Source organism: Dromaius novaehollandiae, chromosome 4, assembly GCF_036370855.1.
Source record: "Dromaius novaehollandiae isolate bDroNov1 chromosome 4, bDroNov1.hap1, whole genome shotgun sequence".
Classification (NCBI taxonomy): domain Eukaryota; kingdom Metazoa; phylum Chordata; class Aves; order Casuariiformes; family Dromaiidae; genus Dromaius; species Dromaius novaehollandiae.
Window position 1 is genome coordinate 44,575,540 of NC_088101.1, and position 23,265 is coordinate 44,598,804.

Below are 23,265 nucleotides of genomic sequence, written 5' to 3' on the forward strand. Positions count from 1 at the left end.
ACATGTTATCAGTAATAGGAACAATAACCGTGTTGAAACTGTACACGTTACACTTTCATAAGTCACTTTTTGACCCTTGCACTTTATTTGATTTAGTCAAACATTTTTGTGAGATCAAGTCATTTCTGCCACTTACAAAGCTGTATCTTATTTAAAGCAGAAAACTTTTAAAGTTGGAATATCGCTTTTCCTGTTTTTCTAGTACTTGTGTTGGGCTGAGTGTATTATCTACAGGGTCAAGTCCACAACTCCATTTCAGAACTGATCAACGACAGCTATGACAGCAGCCTCAGTGTATAAGGAAGTGCATCTGCCAAAACTGTCCTAAGAACATTATATTAAATACAAGCGCTGTCATGACGGGTATTTCTGCTTCGTTACCAGCATTCTTTCCAGTGACAGCAACAGGAGTATTGGTATGTAGAATGTATGTTTGCTTTATATTTCCTACTTGTCCCATATTCAATTTTTCTTAAATTTTATTTTATCATTCCTACAGAAAAGTTAAAAACATACCAAGTTTTTATTGTCAATAAACAACCTAGAATAGTGAAAAATGTGTATAGATTTTTTTTTAAGGTGAAACATCAAATAATTAATTGATTTAATTCCATCTAAATGCCATTAAGTCCTTGTTGTAAATTGAGTTCTTTCTTTGTCTAACCTCTTAAGTTAAAAGCCTTTCTTGGAGAAATGATGGATTTTTCTTTTATTCTCTGTTTCCCATTTTTATTTCTTCTTTTCCAAGGCTGTGTTCTGATTTTAAAGACCAAACATAACTTGAGCTTCAAAGATGTCTTAGGCACTTACAGACATATATCAAATAACTTCACATTTTATTTATCACATAAATGAAGGGTTACTAAGCATTTTTTTTTTAATTGGAAATATTGAACTATCAAACAAGAATGTGTTAGCCTTATGTAATGTTACTGGATCAAAAGAAACCTAAACATATGGAATTGTTTCACTCAGAAATTTCAGCACTTACTTCAAGTTCCTTTAGTAGTTTTGCTTTTTTTAAAAAAAAGTACTCAAAAAAGGAGGTATTTGCTGATTTTTCAGCCATGATACAAAAACATTTGAGAGTTAACCATCTATGTTCTTTAGCCTCATTATAGATATCCAGCCAGAATTTGTGCCTGTTTTTATTTTTAAAGCTTCCACAGAGTATTCATAAGACTTCAAAATGGGATATAAACCCTCTATTTTTAACAAATATAGCATACATTCTCTGTTCATGATGAAGGTAGGACACAGGCTTTCTGATCTTTCATTGAACATACTGGTTTCCAAGAAGAAAGATGTGGTATTTTCTCAGTGTACTATGGATAATGTACAAATTAGATGAACATTGCAATTTAGTGATTTACAATAATGTTTTGTCATTTTTTAAATTAAATCAAATTACTCTTTATTCTGATAGGTGCATATTTTCTTGTTAATAAAAGTGTCATCCTAATTCAGAATTAAATAATAAGAAGCCACACACATTTTTTTGTGTGTTTATGTAGCATTTATGACTTCACTGTCTTTCTTTTTAGTGATCGTTGTATCTCAGGACCAGTAGATGACTGTGCTTGGTATCCATTCTTAAAGGTATGGCAACCAGGTAACCAAAAACTGTGAACGATGAAGAGAAAAATATCTTATGTATTACACAATTAAAGAGCTTTTATTCCATCAACTTGCAATGGGACTTAGCAGCTTTCAGAACTATTATCAATCGTCAGTAAAATCTCTGCATTTTTCTTTTACCGATAATTGCTCAGATTAATTATATTAAACGTTTCTTGCACCTACTGTCTAAGACTTCATGATGGGCATTTAGCTACTAAAACAATGATATATAGGTCAAAATATCTTTTAAATAAGTGACTACACTATAAAATACGCATAATGTACATAATATACAAAATATAAATGGCTGTACAAAAATACTTAAATTCTGCCCCATGACTTTCCTTAAAAAACTTGCAGACTATTTTATTAGAAGTTATTTTCAATTGTAGAGTATTTTCAGAAATTGGGACTTGATGAGCTCTTCCTTATTTGCACACAATTCTAATTATTTTATCAGCTATGAAGTACATGAAAGATTCATCACCTTCATTGACATGCAGGATAATGGAAGACTTTGGCTCTGTATACAGGAGAAGCTCTAAGTTTTGAGCTTACATCTAAATTCAGGCAGATATATAAATATTACCTGTTGCACAGAAAAGGCATGCATGTATTCAGTCAGTAATAGATTCTGCAATAGACACAGACATGTAAGCTTACCTGTCTGACTGGGATAGGTGATTCTTCGATGTATTGAAAGAAATGGTGTAACTAATACCTTATATAGTCAGGGAAGTTGTGTACGTGTAATTAGGCTCTCAGCTCTGTGTCTGAATACAACCAGTCTTAGAAATCATAAAGAGAGATTTATAATAACTACTAACAACATGTTTGTTGCAAAACTGATCCACCAGAAGATACAGTGGACCTGACAAAGAGGCAGTCATCTCCACCTGCACCTCTTTGACTCAGGTGTTACTGACATTGCATTTCACAAGCATCACTCCTCTGCCATCAGAACTATTTCTGATGAGATCACTATAGAAAAAATCAGAATGACCTGAGGAATGAAATTCAAAAATAGAAATATCAAAATATTTGCTATTACTCTATAATGGAATAGTTGAAATATAAAACAAGATCATTTAAATTGAATTCCTTTTAATTAACAAGTAGCTAATAAAATCAGAGGTGACTGACACTTTCATTTAAAAATATTTGTGTAAAATCTGGATATTTATTTTTTCAGACCAAGATTTTACAATGAACAAAATCATCCTTTAGAAATCAAGATTTTACAGAATAACTCACAAAGTGATCAGAAAGATCCTTCAAAATGACCATTTTTCTTATAAGTCGCATCAATACAGGTTTGGGGTTTTTTTTGGCTGACAAAGCCATGTCATTCTAATATGTTAATATTTCACTAGAGTTTACAATTCAGAATGTTTTACAATGTACAAACTCCAAACTTGACTGCCCAAGTGGCATTTTTATTCCTTCCGTTGCTTCAGTTTGCATGAACATTGCCAGCAGCCTGTAGGCAGGTACAAGAAAAAGGTTGTGCATCCTCCTAGCCCTTCCTCCACTTGTCCCTGAGAGTCTCTGTTCTGATGTGCGCTGCACCCGTCATGAGGAAGGCAGCAACTGAAAAGCATCAGGGAACCACGTTATGTTAAATCTTTCCAACAGCGAGTGACTGACTCAGTCCCTGTGCAGGGAGAACAGCTGTGGAAGACGTGGCGCAGAGTCAGCAACCGGCAGAGTATGGGGCAGCAGGCCCAGCGCATGAAACTACTCACGGCCTCAGCTGTCCCGAGAGGTTGCAGCCGCAGCCACGGATCGAGCTGGGAAACTGGAGCACCAGTGTGGGTTTTGGCCACCCGCATTGCAAACCGCTGGCAGCGGCAGGGAGGGTGGCCAGATGTCCGTCCCCTGGCAGTGTGGGTGCTGGTGCAAAAAGCGGATTGGGATCCGGAAACTTGGCATGGGAATATCTGGGACCCTTACGAGTCCCCCGGCTCGGAGTCAGACTCGGAGCATGAGCGGGAGGCAGCTGCTCAGCTGGTGGCAGAGCAACAGCTCACCGGACCAAATGCAGCCAGTTTGCAAGGGATTACAGCTGCTCGTGATTTTAAAGCATCAGAGCTGCAGCAGGATGTGCAGGGGTGCAACGGGCAGCAGCCCTGTGAAGGGCTGTTAGGGGGCTGTTAAGATTGTGGGACGAAGGGGCAGAGGCAGTTTATTTTACTAGAGAGGAGCTCAGTAGGATGGGGGCTCTGCCCCAGGCTCCGTGACACCCTCTGCGCCCTGCAGCTGCAAAACCAAAACATTCTCCCCTCCCTAAGGAAGTGGGTGCTGGGTGCAGCACGGTTAACCTGGCTGAGTGCTGCGTGCATCGATGCGGCCTCACCAGGGGGACTGCTATCACAGTAGAGATAAACCAGCTGCAGCAATTAGGAATGTTGTCCGGAATTTATTACCCTGAGTTTATGGGACTGGATCATATCCCCTTGAGCAAAACCATCCAGGCTGAGCTGCTGTGAAGCGCCCCTCCCCATCTTAAAGTGAGGGTGCTACCTGGGATGGGGGGGGCAGGTACGGTGGGGGTTGTTGCAGTGCTGCTCTCTCAGTTAGCAGAGGCGTCCTCTGTTAGCAGAGGTAGTAAGTTGGGAAAAAAAGAGGGTAAAGGAAAACAAAAAAGGAGTGAGCCATGGCACCATGTTTGGAGACCTGCTGCAAGCCAGCGTGCCATGGTGGGAAGTGGTGAACCTAGCACAGAGCTGCTCAAGCAGTGACTGCAGCTGCAGCTGGAGCAGCGCCCACAGCCCCCAGAGCTGGGGGAGCGTGGCGAGCAGCCTGGGGAGCGCAGGGGGGACCTGCAACACCCACTGCCCCCCCCAGCAGCATGCAGAGAGGGGCAGCTGCCAGCGGCACAAAAACAGGCCAGGCAGCGTTGCCCCTGCTGTACCCGGTTAGCTCTGCAGCAGCCACGGACCAAGAAGCGCTATATCTGCAGAGGGCAGAAGCCTGGGGAGGTGCGGCAAACTGATTATATTGGACTCCTACAAGAGAGCCAGCAGCACAGGTATGACCTGACCACTGTAGATACCTGCTCTGGTCTATTGTACAGGCACTCCTGTGCCACAGCTACCCAGGCTCACACCATTAAGGCATTAGAAAACTTGACTGGGTTATACGGTTCCCTAGTGGAAGTCCAAAGTGATCAGGACACTCATTTCACAGGGAATGGCATTCAAAGTTGGGCCAGAGAGTGAGGAATAGCCTGGACATATCACCTACCCTACCATTTGCAAAGGCCAGGACTGACAGAGCAAATGAATGGAGTGCTCAAAAAGCAGCTGTGCAAACTGTCCCCTACTGGTACCCTCACAGATTGGCGCAAAAACATTCATCAGGCAACTGCCTGCCTCAATGACCACTCACCGCGTGACTCTATCCCGTATGCTCATTTCAAAGGGGAATCCATCGAGCAGCTGCATATGCTTAGAGTACAATGGCTGCACCCCCAAGCCTGCCTCCCCAGGCGAGCCCTGCCTGGGAGTGCAGGGTTGGATCTGTGATCACCACACAAAGAAGTAACCCTAGAACTGGAGAGCAGTCATCTTGTGAGCATGGCCATCACCATACCTCAAGGGTACTATGGTCATGTGGTGCCCTGTAATAGTTTAGCTCTCCAGGAGGGGGGCATCCACGCAGGAGTCGTTGACTCAGACTACCTTGAGGAGGTGAAGGTTGCGATCCATTACACCGGAACCCAACCCCTGAGATGTGCACAGGGAGCCCAAATAGCCCAACAGATAGGTGAGCAGATAGGGGTCCCCACCATCCAGGAAACAGATTCCTTGTGGCCCACCCAGCAACCGGCTGGTTTTGAGTTTACAGGGCGTGCTGTGTGGGTGCATGATCTGGCCAAACCTGAACAGTCAGAAGGGGAAATCATTGCTGATGGGCCAGGAGACACCCACCTGGTACTAATCAAAGGGGAAAGTGTCCCAGTCTATGTCCCCTCCAAGAGACTCTTGCCCAGAGAACTGATGAATATGCTGAGTGGAGACACGACATTGCTGCTCCCCATCCTAACCCTGCCCAATGACAGTAGTTGGGACACCAACAGAACTGTGGTGAGCACATCGAACCCAACGCCCACAAGATAAAGAGCCTACTTCAAGTGCTACACAATGCAAAGTCCAAAGAATCAGTGTGGGACAAGCCCTGGCAGTGACTGTCACCATGGCTGTCAAATTTAGGACTATGGGGAAAATGCATTATACTCCTGATCTTCTGGGCTGATCAGTTTTGTGTGCATACATGTTATAATTTACTGTATATATATATATATATATATACACACATATATATGATTCACTATGATTTAGTTGCTTGTACACCTTAGCTGTTTAGTTAGGCTAACATTGGAAAGGCACGTCTCAACCTTGTCCACAGACTGGTGGCACCGATACTACGTCTCTGTCAGTCAAGGGGTGGAGTGCAGTGAGAACACCTGCGGAAGACCTGGCGCAGGCGAGGAGTCGGTGACTGGCAGAGCACGTGGCAGCAGGCCCAGCGTGTGAAACTACTCACTGACCAAATTCCCGTCAGGGCCAGGCGTGCATATTCCCTTTTGTCAGCAACATCTAGCTGCTTCCTGCACAGCGGATTCTCAAGGTTAGCACAGCTGAGAGAAGGAAACAGTTCTGGTAGATTTAAGGGGCCCTTAGGTACAATGAGTCAAGTCCCGCCTGGGCGTCTGACCCGGGCGTCCCACCCGTGCCTCCAGCAGCCTCCCATAGGCGACTCCCCCCGCCCCCCCCCCCGCACGGTTCCCGGGGCTCCCCGTGCAGTCTGTAGTGTAAGTCTTTTGTTAAACCTATCCTGTTTAACCCTTTATGAGCCTTGAGTGTCTCTCTCTGCCAGTATCCGACCCTCCCTTCCCCGCCTTGCGGTCACACCATGATACTGAATCATTTTATAAAACTGTGATGATTTTGAAACTTTAGGAAGAAATCCCAATGGAATATACACACAAACTCCTGGCAGTCAGTAAGTGAAGACTCCTCTTTATTAACTACATACTATTTTGATTTTTTTATATGCTTCTGATTTTTTACACCTTATCTGTATAAATATATTGAAGTCTTGGTTTTGAGATTTCAGGAGACTGAAACTGCACTGCAGTTGCACTGCAGAGCAACTGAACACTTCAAATTTCCATTGACTTTATAATCACTGGGCTAACTATTGAGTGGCGCTTGATTTGTAAGTTGGTCATGATGCTGGAGCTTTCTCCCTTACATACTAAACTTTCCACTGCACAGAAGGTAGTATTTTTATATACTAGAATGTTTGCTTTTAAGAAAATCTATGCTTTCCTGTAGACCTTTACAGAGACATTTTGTATTAAGGAGTATTTATTTACAACTCTGAAAGATCAAAATTTTGTTCCTCTAATTAAATATACTGGATATAATTACAAATATATAAAAATACAGAATACAGGTGGATTCAGATATCAAATTAAGTGCAGCTCTACTTTAATAACTGCTCTCAAAATAGCACAAGCAAGCTGTAAATGTTCCCTAGAGCAACTCTACATACTACGTATTATCTAAAAAGGCTTGAATTTGCATTCCTGTATGAGCCAACAGTATTGTTTCCTTAACTGCTAAAGTTACTTAACCAGTTTGACCAGGATCTAGTATCCTTCTGCCTGAAGACTTAACTACTCTATTCAGAAAAATCTCTTTCTACAGCAAGCAGAGTAAACGTTTACACTTCTTTCTAGGTGAAGCGCCAACAGTTCATGGAGCTGCCCTTCACAAATCTTGAAGTAGCTTTCATCTTGCTGGCTTTTGTGATTTTCTCTTTGTTTACCCTGGCTTCTATCTACAGTGACCCCCAAGACAACAATGAAGGTAAATAAAATAATTTAAAATAAATATAATACTTTAAAGTTTTTACTAATATTCTAATTATAGGTTTTGTGATTAATCTTGCTAGTAGACTTACAGTACATGACAGTTTAGCTTTCTAAATACCATACAAAGGGCAGAGAACAATCAGTTAAGATATCAATAAAAATCACAAGCACAGAAGTTGCATTAAGGTACCCGAACAAGAACTTTTACAGCCAGATCTCCCGACTCAGACGGAGCCATGCCAAAAAGTTCAGAGCTGACTTATAAATAATCTCTCAATGAATGAGTGGGTTGTTCTTTGTAAGGGAAGTTTTTTCCTAGCAACAGTTCATGTTTCTCTCCTTCATGTCCTAAGGAGTTATAAAATGTTTAGGCTGACATAACCGAGGATGTTCTTGTAATCAGGGTAAACGTTTGTTTTTATTAGGCCAAGGCCAAGTCTTTGCTCTCTTTTAAGAAAGTGAAAATGACATTAAAATCGCAGCAGGGGGGGTGTTCTCCCCTTCAAAAGGCTTCTAAATCTGAAAGAGGGAAAAATACTGAATCCTCTATTAGGTCTACAAAAGAGATTTAACACAACCTTACACCATCAGTGGAGAATTCCCTTGTTATAGATGTAGCGCTATGATAGCATGCCAGCTAATCCCCTGTTGGCAGGAGACTCACTGGGTAGCTGGAGCGGAGCTGAGATGCAATGAGCTCTGCCAATCCCCACCAACAAAGCAGTTCCTTTCTGCTTCCAACCTACACATGGATGGGATCTCTCTCACTCTACAAAGCTTCTTCAAATTGAAGAAAGAGGGGAGGGAGCAGGGAGGAAGTGACTGAAACAATCTTCTGAGGCATACAGCAATATAACTGTTGGTTTCTATCATATCTGATGATAATTAATCCTTCATTAATTTAATTTTGTCTAAAAAATCTATTGTATGGATATGCTGCTCAGCAACACTAATGGAGTGTTCTTAGCATATGTGTTGTCTCATAAAACTTCAGGCTTCTTAAAAATTTGTGAAACAACAGTAATCAGCATGAAAGGGAAGTAAGTGTCAGAGTGTTTGCGGCTTGCATTCCGATTAGATTTCTTTCTTACTCTTCTGTTCCTTTGGATTTTACATAATTTCTACACAGAAGGGGAAAGCGATAGAAAACAATACACATTTCTGTGGAGAAAACGTAGTTGCTATGAGAACCGACCTCATTCAGACAGCATGGACACATTTTTTCCTGAGAGAAGTCTATCGTACTGACATTGCAAGAACAGCAGCTCCTCACACCCTAACATGGATTGGGGAAAGATATGATACAGGAGGTACAGTCCCCCTGGCGACAAAAAAAATATCCATAGGACAATTTTGCACAGGCATGAGCATGAAAAATAGATACTGTTCACCTATCTACAACTGATATGTGTCTTACAGGATTAAAAAAGGAAGTTAATTGAATCATACTGATTTCTTGTGGATTGTGCAATGACAAGGCTAGGTCTCCTTCCTTGCCCTCAACTTTTACAGTAACTTACTACAGTGATACATTATGAGTAACTCTGGCAGTATCTTGTTTACGTCAAAATTTCATGAGAACATTTTGCTTGTCATGTTTTTATCACCATAGCCATGCTTTCATTTTCCAAAGAGAGTTACATCTTCTGCTGATAAACACTGTATTAGAGCAGAATCCTTAAGTAAGTTCACAGGTGCCAAGTGTCTCATAGACCATGGTATACTCAATATGGCTAGTTCATACATGTGAGGTTCACACTATATTCAAGATGCTTTTGTATTCAGGGACCTAGACAGAACCGCTGTGAGAGCAAATCACACTTACTATGCTAATGAAATATTCCCTAAGTATTCAGGCAATGTCCTCCTACAAAAACTGAATCTTGTAATGATATTTATGTCTTTCTCCTACAATGTTTTTTAAACCCTACATTTAGAGAAACAACAGGCAAGTAGAGAATTTGAATTAAAGCCAACTACTTAAGATACAGTGCCAACAGGAGAATGAAAACTATACATACTCTTTGTGCTAACACTGATTGGTATTGTATTAGAGATATATGTCTTGATTCAAAACTAACTCCCCCAAAAATTCCATAGTTGGTTGAGTCAGGAGCTTCTAACTGAAAAAAAGATAAGCTGATTTCTTGGAACTACCAGGATTCCCCTATTCAGAAAGTAAAATGAAATTAGAAAGCATTAATTGTCCAACAACATGACAACTGACATACTGAAAGGACACTGAACAAGCACAAGATAGAATGAACGTCTTTGTATTAAAGATGGACACTCCTAAATAATACTGTAATGCCTCACTAGATCTGCTGTAAGGAAATTTCTATAGTCAAAGCCTGTTCTGTGCCTGTCTTCTCAAAAAGATTTCCATTTCCAAAGCATGACTGTAAGAAGCATGAAACTTAATTAAGAAAAGTAAATTTAAAATAAGGCATGTATCATAATCCTTATACTGTACATAGTAGTAGCTTCTGGAAGTGTTACAGAACCCTACAGAAAACCTGTAAGATCAAGAATATACTCTTCTTACATGTTTTACAAAACCTTTTTTGCTGTCATTACACACTATTCTTCACATGTTCAGTTCAATTAGAGCTCTACAGGCTAGCATCTGGCATAAACAGCACTACCAGAGGTATAGAACATAAATTAGAGCAAAAGCCAACAAGAATGCAAACTGTTTGGAGATCTGTCTTTCTGATGGCGGTTGCAGCCTGTGTTTCCAGCTGCCCTTTCAGAAGAGGCTAAACCCACTGTCAGAACTTAAATGGAACATAATTTTCATGCCCCAGTCCCACTGCTGCTCTTCAATATAAGGAGAAATGGGGAGGAAGCAGTCTTCTGGTTTGATTCTTTCTTGTTGTGTGTAGCAGGTAGGCCTTGATTTTAATTCCTTTAATCATTTGATCTGTATCCCTTTTGTGAATCCAGCCTTGTATTTCAAATGATGTCTTTTCCATTTCCATTTCCAAAGCACAGCTCCTTGATGCAAGGCACAATGTGTTTTACAGAGTTTTGTTTTAAGAAATTAAAAATCTTATGGATTTATTGTAAAAAGGTAAAAGGGAGTAAGCCACATTAATAGCTTATGATGAATTTGCTGCCAAGGAGAGACAGTCATTAGAAGAGCACAGTTGCAAGCAGAGTTCATGCAATAAATCTCCCACTGGAGGGAGTTCTCTAGTCATCATGACCCACTAGCTGCTCTACTTACAGAAGAATTATCTTGCAAAGGCCAGAAACAATCCACGATTTCCCTGGCAGCCTTGATCTCAGCAGGCTCAGTGGGATTTGAAATCACAAGTCTGAAGATAGAAATTGGCCTGTCTTGCCATTCATATCTCCATAGCGTGAGAAGCTATACCAAATACAGATGCACGCAAGTTTTCTATTTACTTAGGAGGTTTTTGCCTCAGGGAAATTTGATTTCATATGCATGAATTAAATTTCAGTGGAATAAAGTTACCATTTTGCTCCATGTACACAGCATAATCCAAATGGCAAGACAGTAAAGAAGCTACTAGCAATAAATACTTCTTGGCTTATAACATGTGTTTCTCCTTATGTATAATTATACATTATTTATTGCCAGAAAGAAAAGCAACTATATATATATAGGCAAAAAAGGAAGGATTGCCTATAATAAACCATTATTAGAAAAAGCTACTTAATTTAAGATGACTGAAATTCTTCAAGATGCCTTTTTTCATACAGCCTCCCCAATGCCTTCTCCCCACTGGTTTGAAGTCCATAACCCTGCCTCTAATACAGAAATCTAGGTTACCATTCTGTCTGTATTTATTAAGTTGCGGGAGCCATGCAAAAAAAAGGTATTTCAAAAAACTCTAGTTATTATAGGGTAGATACCATCCTTCTGTGAAAGTAGAGGGTACACACTGACTGGGTTAAAAAACATATGTAAGATTTTCAATGACTTGTTCCAACCAGATGGCTCAGAATACCCTGAATTCAATTGCCTATCTATACAGGAGAGATGTTAGCTGAGAAGCCAGTCAAATAGAAATACTAGTTACAAGGACAGGTCTGAACTTCAGCATTTCCCTGGACTTAGCACTTCATTTATGATCTACTTGGGTAAATGAAGCACTGAGTCTTTATAAGCAAGCAGATGGAAAAGTATCATCCCTTTTCCTTTAATAGGCACCCAGCCAGGAGGTAAGGGTCAATTTAAAGCCATTCTCAAACATGAGAGGATTCAAATCAAAAACTACCCTTTCTAGGAGAGTTTGTAATGCCGGACTGTAGGACAGGCTCCGATGCCTGCTGCTCAGAGTTAGCCACCATGCAGAAGGAACGCAAGCTTCCCTCCACAAAAGACAGAACGAGCAAGAGGTAGCCTGGCTCTCTAATCCAATGAGAAAAATATCTTAGGACTAGGGAACTTTGAATCTGCTCTCTAATTTGGAGACTGCTAATGTATCTAGAATAAAACGTATCTGGTCATCAGATAAAGTGTATAAACAGCACTAAAAGTTTAAGTAAATTGGATGTCCTTGCTGAGGGAAGTGAGTTGCCATCTAACATTCTCTTCTGAGGTGGGAAATAATTGGGAATAAAGCCCTTGCCACAGGCCCAGGCATCACTAACCAACATGTATCAGAAGCATCAGCCAATAGCATAAGTTTCTGGAGCTTTTCTCTCCCAGAGGGCTGACTCTTCTTTCTGAAACGTTTGACAAATGCAGCTTTGAAGCAGGGAGAGGCCGCTCTTGAAAGAATACCTAAGAGTCAGACAAATGTCTCTTACGGCTCTTCATTATGAACGCTTTCTGGGACCTAGCATGAGCCACTGGCCTACACTTCTTAGGAAAGGTCCCAGAGATAGTGGAATGCTATATCCCCTCAATGTATACTGAACAAAAGTATCAGATAGGGCAGACATTAAACTAAGAGTGGAGATTATCAGATCTTGATTTCAGGAACCTTTTATACATGCAGTGGGCTTAAATAAAATATGTCAAAAGCTAGGATGGTCACATTAATTACTAATACAACTGACTAACTAAACTATAGATTATGCAGGAGGACACAGAGACTCTGCCTAAATCATGTGCAAGGGCAGTGAGATGAGATGAGACGAGATGAGGCGAGACAAGATGCACCTAAATTTGCTCTATCCTTTACACCTTAAGCAATACCAGAAGGTACTGAAGTACTGCAGCAGTATGCAGTTTCACTACATGTGACTGCTAACTGAACCTCGATTTGCTCACAGGAAGTCCAGATACCTACAGTGGGATCTGTATTGACAAAGAGCAAAGAGGAACATGAGAATGAAACTGCACGCTCTTAAGACAGTTTTGGTCCTTGGTATTTAAATATAGTGGCCCTAAAAGTTCAGGCTCTCTAATCTGATCACTTTGAAGATTTTGCTATAAATCTCTACAAAGATTTGAATATTGATGTACTGGACATTGATAAGTACAAATAGTAAGTACAATTAAAAACTTTTTATTTCCTGAACAGTTTAGGATACTTTTGACATTTGTAATATGTTGTATACTAAGAAAATTTAATATTTCTCTAAAGAGAATTTATTTTGTCTAGAACCACTTGTAAATCATGTAAAGTCATGGAATCACAGTGAATATTGCAAGCACAAAAGTCTGCAGACAAAATCCCCTTCTATTTCTCTTTCTTATTAAAGAAAGGCCCATGCAAGCTCAATGATCACCCATGTACAAAGAACAGATTATTTCTTGAAAAATGACATCAGCCAACACCTCCAAAATCCAGCCAAAGACAACTAATGTAGTATATCAGCTACTACTTTACAGAATGAAGAGGCTAAAGGCCAGGTCCTGAGCACTGCAAGAAAATAAATGAGTAACATTGACAGCATTGTTTTCCACCAGTAAGTAAATCTGATTACACTGTAGAGCAGGAAAGATTTAATCATGTAATATGAGTTCTCTTAACTAATTTTTAGGAATTAGGAATTCCTAACTAATCCTTAATTAAAAAACTTAATATTACATGATTAAATTTTCCACAGTTGTGTCCAAGGAAAAATTACAGCTTCATCAATCCTCATATGTGTGTTACTTACAAAACCTGTGAAGTATAATTTCGGGAATGAAGACTTGGCCATGTACTTGTTCTTACCAGAGAAAATCAAAGCATGTAACAACAGTGGTAGATCTGCAGAAGGAAGTCTGCAGAATTAATTAATATTTAACCTTCTTTAAGTCACAAGGAACCCTTTTCACTGTCTTGGGAACAATATTTAGAGTAATCTAGATTCATTTGAAGATGTAATATCTATTTCTTTCCTTGAGGAGGGTTAATATCAGAATTGATAGGCTTAATGCATTCTGCTCTTTAGGTTAAAAAAGAAAACATTTTCAAACTCTAAAGCAGCAGTTTAGGGAGATTTTTTTTTTTTTTTGCTTTGCACCGCAGGATGGCATAAGTAATTATGTCAAAGATCGTGAGATCACACAACTATTTAATGATTTTTCTTCACCTGCTTCTGGGCTGTTCTCAGATCTTATCAAAGACTGTGTTACCGCTTAGTATAATGCAATTATTTTTTTTTTAGCCATTGCTAAAAAAGCCTTGTGTGCAAGGTTTTTAAAAATACTTTAAATATCTCCAAGAAAGTACTAGGCCCTAATGAGAGGTTTAGACTATACCCAAATTATAAAACATTCAGAGGTAACCCACCTATTTAATTAGTGAGATGGTGAAGTTTCGGTTACTTTGATTAAAAAAAGAATTTGGAATTTATGTTCCTGGTTTTAAAATCAACTATAAATGTAAGCTCCTCACCACTCTGTTTAATGATGCAACAATAAAATAAAGGTATTTTTCATTAACCGCTTTAAACACTGCAGTAGTATACAACTTATAATATAAACTACATTACATCATGAGCACAGGATATAGAAGTATTTCCTGGGTTTTAAAGTAGGAACTTTAAAAAATAGTTTTAACGTCGAATAAAATTACCTGAGTAAATAAGACTATCTCATTACTTGGCCTATGTCCCATTTACTGCTGGGAATACTTAGAGGCAAGGCTTATTTGAATGAGTGGAAAAGACTCACTTGGATTTCAGAACCAGAACCACTTAGAACCATTTTTAAGACTGACCACAGTCAAAGCATATATCATTTGGTGATAATATGCTTAGATTAGTGGTCCTAACATCCTTAGACATATGAAAGGATAGAGGCACATTCCAGCTCTCCCTGATTGCTTGCTTCATAATTTAAAGTTTCCCATTTTCTTCCTCATTTTGCTTCTGATGCAGTTAAGAAAAAATGTCCAATTTCTATTCTATAATATCCTAAGTTGAGAGTCAGCTTTTGTTGATCTGAATGGTCCTTTCACAAACCAGTAATAAAAATGTGACTCATGTTAAGAAGGACACCTTTTAATCCTAAAGCCACAATAGAAAATATATATTTAAGACTGATATTATACCTAATGGAAGATTAGCTTTAAAGCAAGGAGAGGGCATTCTCAAAAATATAAATATCCCAAGTGTTCAATTGCTTTAAGATACCTAAACATGTGAGTCTATATGATAGTTATGTTCCCATTTTCAAGATTTAAAATATAGCATTTTAAAAATAGTAGAGAGATAGTCCTGTTTTCTTATTTAATATTTTGCTCCATACCATATATGTAGGTCCACATATACATGTATACACATGTATCTCAACACTTTTTATGGCTGTTTACTTGGGAGAATATAGCTTATAGCAGAATTTTCAGATGAACTACTAAAACGAGACTATTGTGGCATAATGGAAACATATGGCATTTTTGCACTCTGTTAAGAAAAACAGTGTATGCGACCACCCATGTGCAGCTTAAAAGTACCCGGTTGTGCCTAGCTGAAATGAACTACAGGAAATGGTAAAACATAACCTTCTATATGGCAATACAGGCATGCCCTTAGAGGTGAAAATTTGCAGGGAACTGCTGAATAATTAAATAATGTATTCCATTTGAAATAACTGCAGTCATTCCTTCAGCTGAATGTAATTTATATGCAATATCAGTTGGTAAGAGTGTCAAAGTCTTTACAGGTATAAAGGCCAGAAGAAAGAGGAAAAGATGGATGAAGCTGGTAAGAAAGAAGTTTAGAAAAATTTTAGGATGCATGCTCAGAGCTGAGTATGTCAATTACTGTGACCAGAGCTGGGCACTCTCGGTGTAGACATGTGACACCTTTCTAAACTTCAGGAGAAGAGGATGCCCTGGAGAAGATGCACTACATACCTATCTCATTCTTAAACTCTAAGTATTTATTAGTGATCACTGTCACAGAGGACAGTAGGCAAGACACGTACCTTTTGAGCAGATCCAGAACATCCTATAAACCTGTATGGTGAGCAGGGACCTGTCTACATCTGGTCAAATGCACACAGCATTGGGTCCCAATCTAACCATGAAGGTCTGAGAGACACATCCGGACTGCATAGGAGGCACAGTCCTACTTAACGCAGGGCTCAGAATGCTTTTGCAGTGGTACAAAGCTGCCAGAGTTACATAAATAGACTGAGCAGGATTCACTCTTCTCTTTAAAACACAGCAGCAAGTAGTCTTTTTGTCCTTTTTCCTTCCTCTCTGCTTAAATAAAACCATGAGTTTAATGCATTTATCCAGAAAGCAGGAGACTTCAGTTCCTCAGCTCCTCTGGTCACCAAGCTGCAAAAATGTGCCCTATTCCTCCTGTTGAAGTGATCCGCTGCACTATGCCAGGGCAAGATTCCTGGAGACAGAAGGCCAAAATTTAGCTCACTTCCCGTCCCTACTAGCAGCATTCCAGTTGGACTGTGAGCTCTCAATAATCAAAATATTATTCAGTGTAAAACATACTAATGGGCTTTAAAACAGCGACTGAAGCAGACTCCCTTCCTCTGGGCATATGCACACAGGTTCCTCCCATGAGGAAGGCACCGAAATGAGGTTTTCCACTTCCTACATGAATGTTCTTAACTGCTAAGTGGTTATAATGTAAGTAATAGCTGTGCTCCTTTTTCACAAAAAAAGGCTCCTCCAAAGAGCTTGAGGGTAGGGCAGAAAGTGTTGCAAGATATACGCTACCAAAAAGGAGAAGATTTCTAAGGCAGCAATCAAGAGAATCAGAATGGATGCTTGGCTAACTATACCATTTGGCTGGCCGGAGGAAAACCCCACAGCAACAGGTACTTTCCTCCTTACCTCCAGTTCACTTAGTTGTAAGCACCAGGAAAATGCTTCCACTTAAAGTGACAGCATCTGCCACTGCTCTGTCAAGTACAGCTTGAATTCAGGATTTCAACTCAAAAAAGGCACAATAGGTGGACCATGGAATGTGTTGTGCTGATCCAAATGAAATAACTGTATTCAAAGAAAGTTATACCAAAATCAAATATAAAATTCAAGGGGTTTGGTCATTAGTAGCAACTCAGTGTTCTTATCTTGCTACTTTTCTAAGAAAGCTTCTTAAGAAATCAAACAGGCCTATATCAAGTCTTCCCCCTGCCCCCACAAAAACAATACTAGGGTGCTCTCATGTCACTCCTTTGCCTCCTGACACACAGTTTTTAAAGCTTACTAACTCCCTTTTGTGACAAAACTCCGTTAAAATGAGCAGCCTTTGAAAAGCACTACATGGGAGGATAGAAAAGAAAAAGAGTAAGTCTTGTGCTTTCAGACTAACGATGTGGGAGCTGGAGCTGAACATTTAGACTTTCCCAGGAATCCCTAAAGAATTGTAAAATATTATTTTAGGACTGAACTTAATCCATAGTGGAGTCATAGGATTGCTTTTGAATTGTAGGGTAATACTTGTGGATTGGATAACTTTCTTGTTAAATTCAGAAGGATACTACAGTTTTGCTCTCTCTGGGAGGTAAATGTTGCTGATAAATATATAGCAGAGAAGGGCCAGAGAAGTTAAGGAGTCCTTCCCAGATTAAAAAACTAACAATTTGGGTTGGTGGAAGGCAATAAATAAAATTACTCCACCAGCTCGTGTTCCCTGTCTCATAATTCTACTCTCACCTTTTAATTTTAGTAGTATCATTAATATCTTGCATTCCATTTGTGTGAGTGGTGTTTAGAAAGGGCCTTCTGAGGACTATGTTTTGTTTTCTAGTTCTCTGTGTGTAGAGAATTCTTATATGAGAGAGAACATAGGACAAAAGGGACTCTATAATCTCTTCTGGCTTTGTGCCTAAAAATTATTAAGGTATTGCAAGGCCACCTGTATGAGCTTTTACTCAGACTCAATTATAGCTAGAAACACTTGAAATGTGTGAATCAGTTCATGCTCTTGCTTGGCTTTGATATTCCTTTCTCTTCACGTGGACTCTTGTTCTACCTCTGCCACCACAGAACCATGTAACTCTCATCAGGCCAGCACTTAACCATACCTATTAAGTGTAGTTCATTATATCTAATATTCTCACCTTAGGGAGGAAAATTGTCAGCAGCAGTGCAGCATTTGTTGTTAGTTTTTTTCAATATATAAATAGATATATATGACACAATGTATGTATTTTTCTTTAAAGACAGTCACATGTCACTACCAACACCAAGAATTTGAACTATATAGGCAAAATGGCTTTGGTAGATATTGTTGAAGTTGGAGGAAAGAAAGAGCAGACAGCTAGAGACAGCTATAGAACCAAAAATAAATGACCTCAGGTAAGTTTTTGAGTGGCCTGGCTAGTCATGCAAAATAATAAAATTAGGTTTCTTTTAGTTTCTTTACTACATAACCTTGAATTCCAGATGTATTTCTTTTTTTTTTTTTTTTTTGTGGCTGATGGAGTGGGAAGGAAGGATATTTGTGAAAATACCATAAAAACTGTGCTTAAACTATTGTATGACAGAGGAGGTAAGTTTTTGGTAGCATTGATTAAAAAAAAAGACAAGACATTCTCATTATGAAACAAGGCTGATAAATAAAGATAAGTAGAAAAATTATTTAGAAAACATTTCTTTGGAAAATGTCAGGTATTTGAAATCAATGTATTTCCTCATCATAATTAGATTTCATAGAATTTCCACCCAAATGCAATGAGGAGTCTAATCACCTCTGTGAGTTGAGGGCTTCTGTATTCACTATTCCATGGCAAAGGATGCTCATGACTTCCAGAAACCTTCTCAAGAAGTCTTTTTAATCTGAGGAAAGAGCCTCACCTTGTTCTGGAAAAAAATAACAGAAATGTTTCATTTTCCAAATTTTTAGACTTTTAGACCATAGGAAATACAGACAATTTTAGTTTTCTTTCTGATTTAGAGTGGATGCTCTTTTGGAATGAAAGACTTCCCTATTGAACAGAAATTCGGAATATCAAAAAGCTAACAGTTTTATGCAGAAGTAAAGCATGACTCAGTACTAGTCTTAAATGCCAAGCACATTTATCAATTAGTAAAATGGCTTTTTTAACAAGCTAACAGAGGTGGGCAGTAGGATACTCAGTTTATCTGTAACATTTCTTCCTATTTAAAATATGGAAAACATTTTAAAAGAAACACAAATGCTGACAGGATCTTGAGAAATCAATATCAAGCATTTTGATAGGAATATCCCATGACTGGTATTTTGAAGGAAAACAAATTCAAAATTATTAGGACAAAAATGGAATAAGGAAAATCCTTTCAATGGGAAAAAAACATAACATACAACCTTAACCTGGGAGCCAGTGGGTAATTTAATGTTATGGCTACTGTTTTGAGCATTTGAACCAAATAAATACACTTCTAAGTATTTAATGCATGCAGTACATCTACAGCAGATATCTGTCTGCTAGTAACAGCGAAGTAGATTTATAAGAACTTTTTTCAAAACTTTATGGTCTACAGGTATAAATAATTGGGTAGGGTTAAAACCAGTAACATTAGAAGTATTATAACAGTCCCATATGTTTACAGCTTTGTTATTGACTCCTCATTTTGCTTATCGATCATTTTATTGTGGCACAATACATCTGGGATACAAAATGAAAGATTTTTGACAACACCCACAACAACATTAAGGGCCAAGAAAAGACAACCTTATGGTATATTAGACTTTGATTTTATAAACTCGGCAAATACTAAACTTGTATTTCATCTTACTTCTGCAAATGTGTTCACATTTTTCTTAATTTACACTTCTTACTCCTCTTGCTAACTTCAGAAAATTCCCTATTAGCCATCATGCTAATGAAATTAATGTTTTAACAATACAGCATTATTTATTTACTTATTTTAAAGAAGAAACTTCTCTGTATTGTTTGGAGGAAGAACTACTGTCAACAGGAAATATGTTCAGTCGTTTAATGGGGGACATCTGAAATAGTGATTCAGTTCATTCTTCAGTAGATTTTCGCCATTCGAAGGAACAAACCTCTACTAATTGCTTCTAGAATAATGTCTTGTAACAGTACTTAAATCACACCAAAAATCAATCCTATGTAATTAATGCAAGATTATTCCTTTTGTAACTGCGACATGGAGTTTTAGTTATGCTTTGAAATTAGACTTTCCAAATAAATTCCACACTCTCAAAACTGTTAGAGTATCTGAACTCCACTAGGGGAAAAAAAGGTAATTCTATGCCCATGTATTGCTAAATTACTGCTAAAAAGAGAGGTGCTATTTGACATTAGTCTGAAAGCATTAATTCATTTTATTAGGACACCAAATAATCATGACATAACTTTTAGTCATAAACAACGTGAAATAAAGTGAGAAACATCCTTTACTTATTACATACCTTTTCCATTGCATTTAGAGTTAATGCTCTGACTTACACAGTTAATTCTAATAAAGAAACAAGAACTTGGGAAGCTCACAGATGGCTGACATACTATAAATTGTGTGTTGTCTTACGTGGGCAGTATTTAAAACATTGCTTCTTCACTCCCTCATATCAAGCCCGAACTCAGAAGGTACTAAATGCTTGATCAGGCTTTTACATTATCCATTTTTAACTTATGTCAAAATTTTCAGAGCTCCAAAGCTAAGTCTTGTCAAGTGGGAAAACTTTTATGTAACACAATCTCTCAAAATGTAAAAATTAATGCTTTTCATTAATGATGGTCCTATTTCTTTCCAGAGGAATGCTTCATACAGGAAGTACACAAGAAAAGGAGCAAGTCCAACAAGAAAAAGATGCATGCAAGTGTGACTGAAGTGGTTTAGAATAAGAAATACTACTCAAACCCACTGTTAGAAATACTTCTGAAAAAAGTTACTTTGGAAGCTGGTCACCTGAAGACAGTGAGATAAAGGATATGAGAAAGGAAGGACCCGGTCATCCATCAGATGGAATCCAGACATGACCATTAGAGTTAATGAACCACGACCCATGAAGCAGCTTCAGCACCTTTTTACAACCCCACTTCATGGCCTTAATAAAACTATCACGGCTTTTTTCACATAGCACATCTGCTCTAAATTCTAAAAGGAGAAACTTTAAATTCAGAAGTTACATTTGGTTTCTTCCCTGCTTTTCAATCATGTATAAAGTATATTTAATAGCTATGTATTTACTTTTCTATCTATTAAGTCAACAGAACACAGAAAGATACATATTCTACAGAGAGACTGTAGAGCATTACTATAGTAGTTGCTTAATCTACATGAACACTAATACACTGCTGAAGCTGACTGAAAAGTAACAGGCAAACACTTTTTCAAAACTCTGCAGTATATTGACAACTATGTTCAAGTATTGTTTTAGATCTCAGATAAGTAGAAAGTTTATACAACACTTTGAAAACAAAAAGTTCATTTGCTGCTTTTGAAAGGTGCCTAGCCGTGATATTGAAGTCCTCCATTTCTTCAGAGACCAGATACAGCTAACGGAGCAATGCCTCTTTCTTCCCAAAGTCTTGAAGATGTGCTGAACTTTTCAGCTTCAGATTGGAATTGATTTTACTTGACTCTTGGACAAAGCATTTTTGCAATTTTTTGATCCTACCCATTCCCTCTAGGTCTCAAGTACTAGTAGTACATCAGCAATAACCTTGCTTCTGTCCATGAGTAAAAGTGAGGGAAAAGACAAAGTAGTCCATAGACTAATTCTTACAAGGCTCAGAGACACTGTCTCACTACCAGCTGCATCATGATTCCATCTTCTCACTGAGTTAAAAAGTGATTGCATATGTCCTGCCTCTGAGCAAGGCAAAGGCATCTCAGCAATTGGTACTCCTTTAATTCTGAACTGAAGGAAAAGCTTCATTCAGAAGTAAGAGTCCAGCTTGGTGTTGCACATGGCTCCTGCATGTGCAGGACCTCATCAGGAGTTAGAAGCCATTAGTCCTCAAGGGAAGTGGCTCACAGATCTCACTAAGGAATGTATGTTTACTCATACATTCCACTTCTCTTTCCTACTTTTAGTACTGTTTATTCTTTACTAAAACTGAACCTTGTTCATGTTGCAATATCAGAAATTGCTATTACTGTCATTGAAATCCTTTCTTGTGGTGAAATTACTTTTAATTAAAAAAGTATATTGCTGTCTTCTGTATTTTCAGTATGGGCAAACCTATGTTGATAAATTAAATGCAACCCAGGTCTTTGCTTAAGGAGATTCCTTTTTTTAAAAAAAGATCCAGTACTTTTCTTTCTCTGAAGACAAAGAGATGATCAGAAGAAGGTAAGGAAAAAGTACAGTAAAAATAAAATGAAGTTTATTTGTTTGACTGGGCTGTAGATGAATGCTAAAGGAATATTATAACATCTTGCTCTATCTTAATTAACAGATTAAATAATAAATGCTTCAGCTTATTCTAGCATGTTTCCTCAGTGCAAAAAGTCTCGGACTGTTTAAAACATCTTCATAATAAAAATGCCCCATACACACAGTATTGCAAAGACAACTCCAGTTTTATCTTTTTTTTTTTTTTTTTTTTTTTTGCTACATTAACTTTCCAAGAGCTCATTCAATGTTAGCAGTACTGAAAATACAGCTAAACAAGTAAAATAAAATAGAATGGGGAATTAATTTAAAAATTATCAAAATATAGAGTGCTTGCTGGAAATGTCTTCTGCCTTGCTTAAGCATCAAATTATTTTTAAATATGTATTCAGAAAAGTATTATAACATATAAAATAGTGAATAAACAATCCACAGACTAGGAGAGTGACATTTTTAAAATCCATTATTTTAATAATTTCCTTCAAACCAGTGATACTTCGATAAAGAAAGAACATATAACACAAGAAATAATTGCTTTTATCTTCAGGTGTCATATCAAAATACTTAGGGGAAGTTCTCCACGTAAACAAACTTTTCTAAGAGAAAACACTACTGGATATTTGTGCTTTTATGAGTTGTTTATAAGTTGTTCTGTAACAAACAAAACTGATGAGATTCCAGATTCTAGCACTTTTTATTTAAAAGTGACTATAAACAGTCTTGGTCTTTAACTAATTTATCTATTTAAATTATTGTTTGGGTAACATTTAATCCACAAAGCACTTATTTTGATTAAAAAAAAAAAAACGCCATTACTCATCAAACATTCTCATCTGAAAACAAATAATAATTCTAGTTAGACATATCCAGGAAAAAAATGTTCAGAATTGACACAAAGATAAAAGAGCACTTAGCAACTCAGAATAGAGTCTTAGAAGATCCAAATCAAACATACACTTTCAATTCTTGTACTGAGTTATAGTCCAAGTTTTTGAATGATTCTAAACTGAATCAAAGTCAATTTTCCAATCATTTAAGTGACAGAAAATATAGGGGACCAACCTCCCAGTACCATAAGCATATTAAAAAAG

The 23,265-nt window shown here is 38.1% G+C and overlaps 1 protein-coding gene and 1 long non-coding RNA gene across 12 annotated transcripts in view; one reads left to right on the forward strand and one right to left on the reverse strand.

Annotated features, from left to right (window-relative positions):
- LOC112997082 (uncharacterized) overlaps window positions 1–23,265 on the reverse strand; it is a 76,018-nt gene that overhangs the window by 25,773 nt on the left and 26,980 nt on the right. For 6 of the 11 annotated variants that reach the window (XR_010389008.1, XR_010389007.1, XR_010389012.1 and 3 more), the window contains 2 exons: window positions 18,579–18,690; window positions 1,493–1,623 (listed from right to left, as the gene is read on the reverse strand). The exons of 2 other annotated variants lie outside the window; for them this stretch is intronic. This is a non-coding gene — a long non-coding RNA (uncharacterized LOC112997082). The remainder of the gene's footprint in view (window positions 1–1,492; window positions 1,624–18,578; window positions 18,691–23,265) is intronic. 3 more of the 11 variants (XR_010389009.1, XR_010389004.1, XR_010389006.1) reach the window with 2 other exon arrangements.
- On the forward strand, window positions 103–22,268 carry SMIM31 (small integral membrane protein 31). Its single transcript, XM_026122915.2, has 4 exons — window positions 103–427; window positions 1,545–1,599; window positions 7,370–7,499; window positions 20,588–22,268. The coding sequence occupies exons 1-4, from the start codon at window positions 357–359 to the stop codon at window positions 20,671–20,673; spliced, it is 342 nt and encodes a 113-aa protein (XP_025978700.1). The 5' UTR covers window positions 103–356; the 3' UTR covers window positions 20,674–22,268.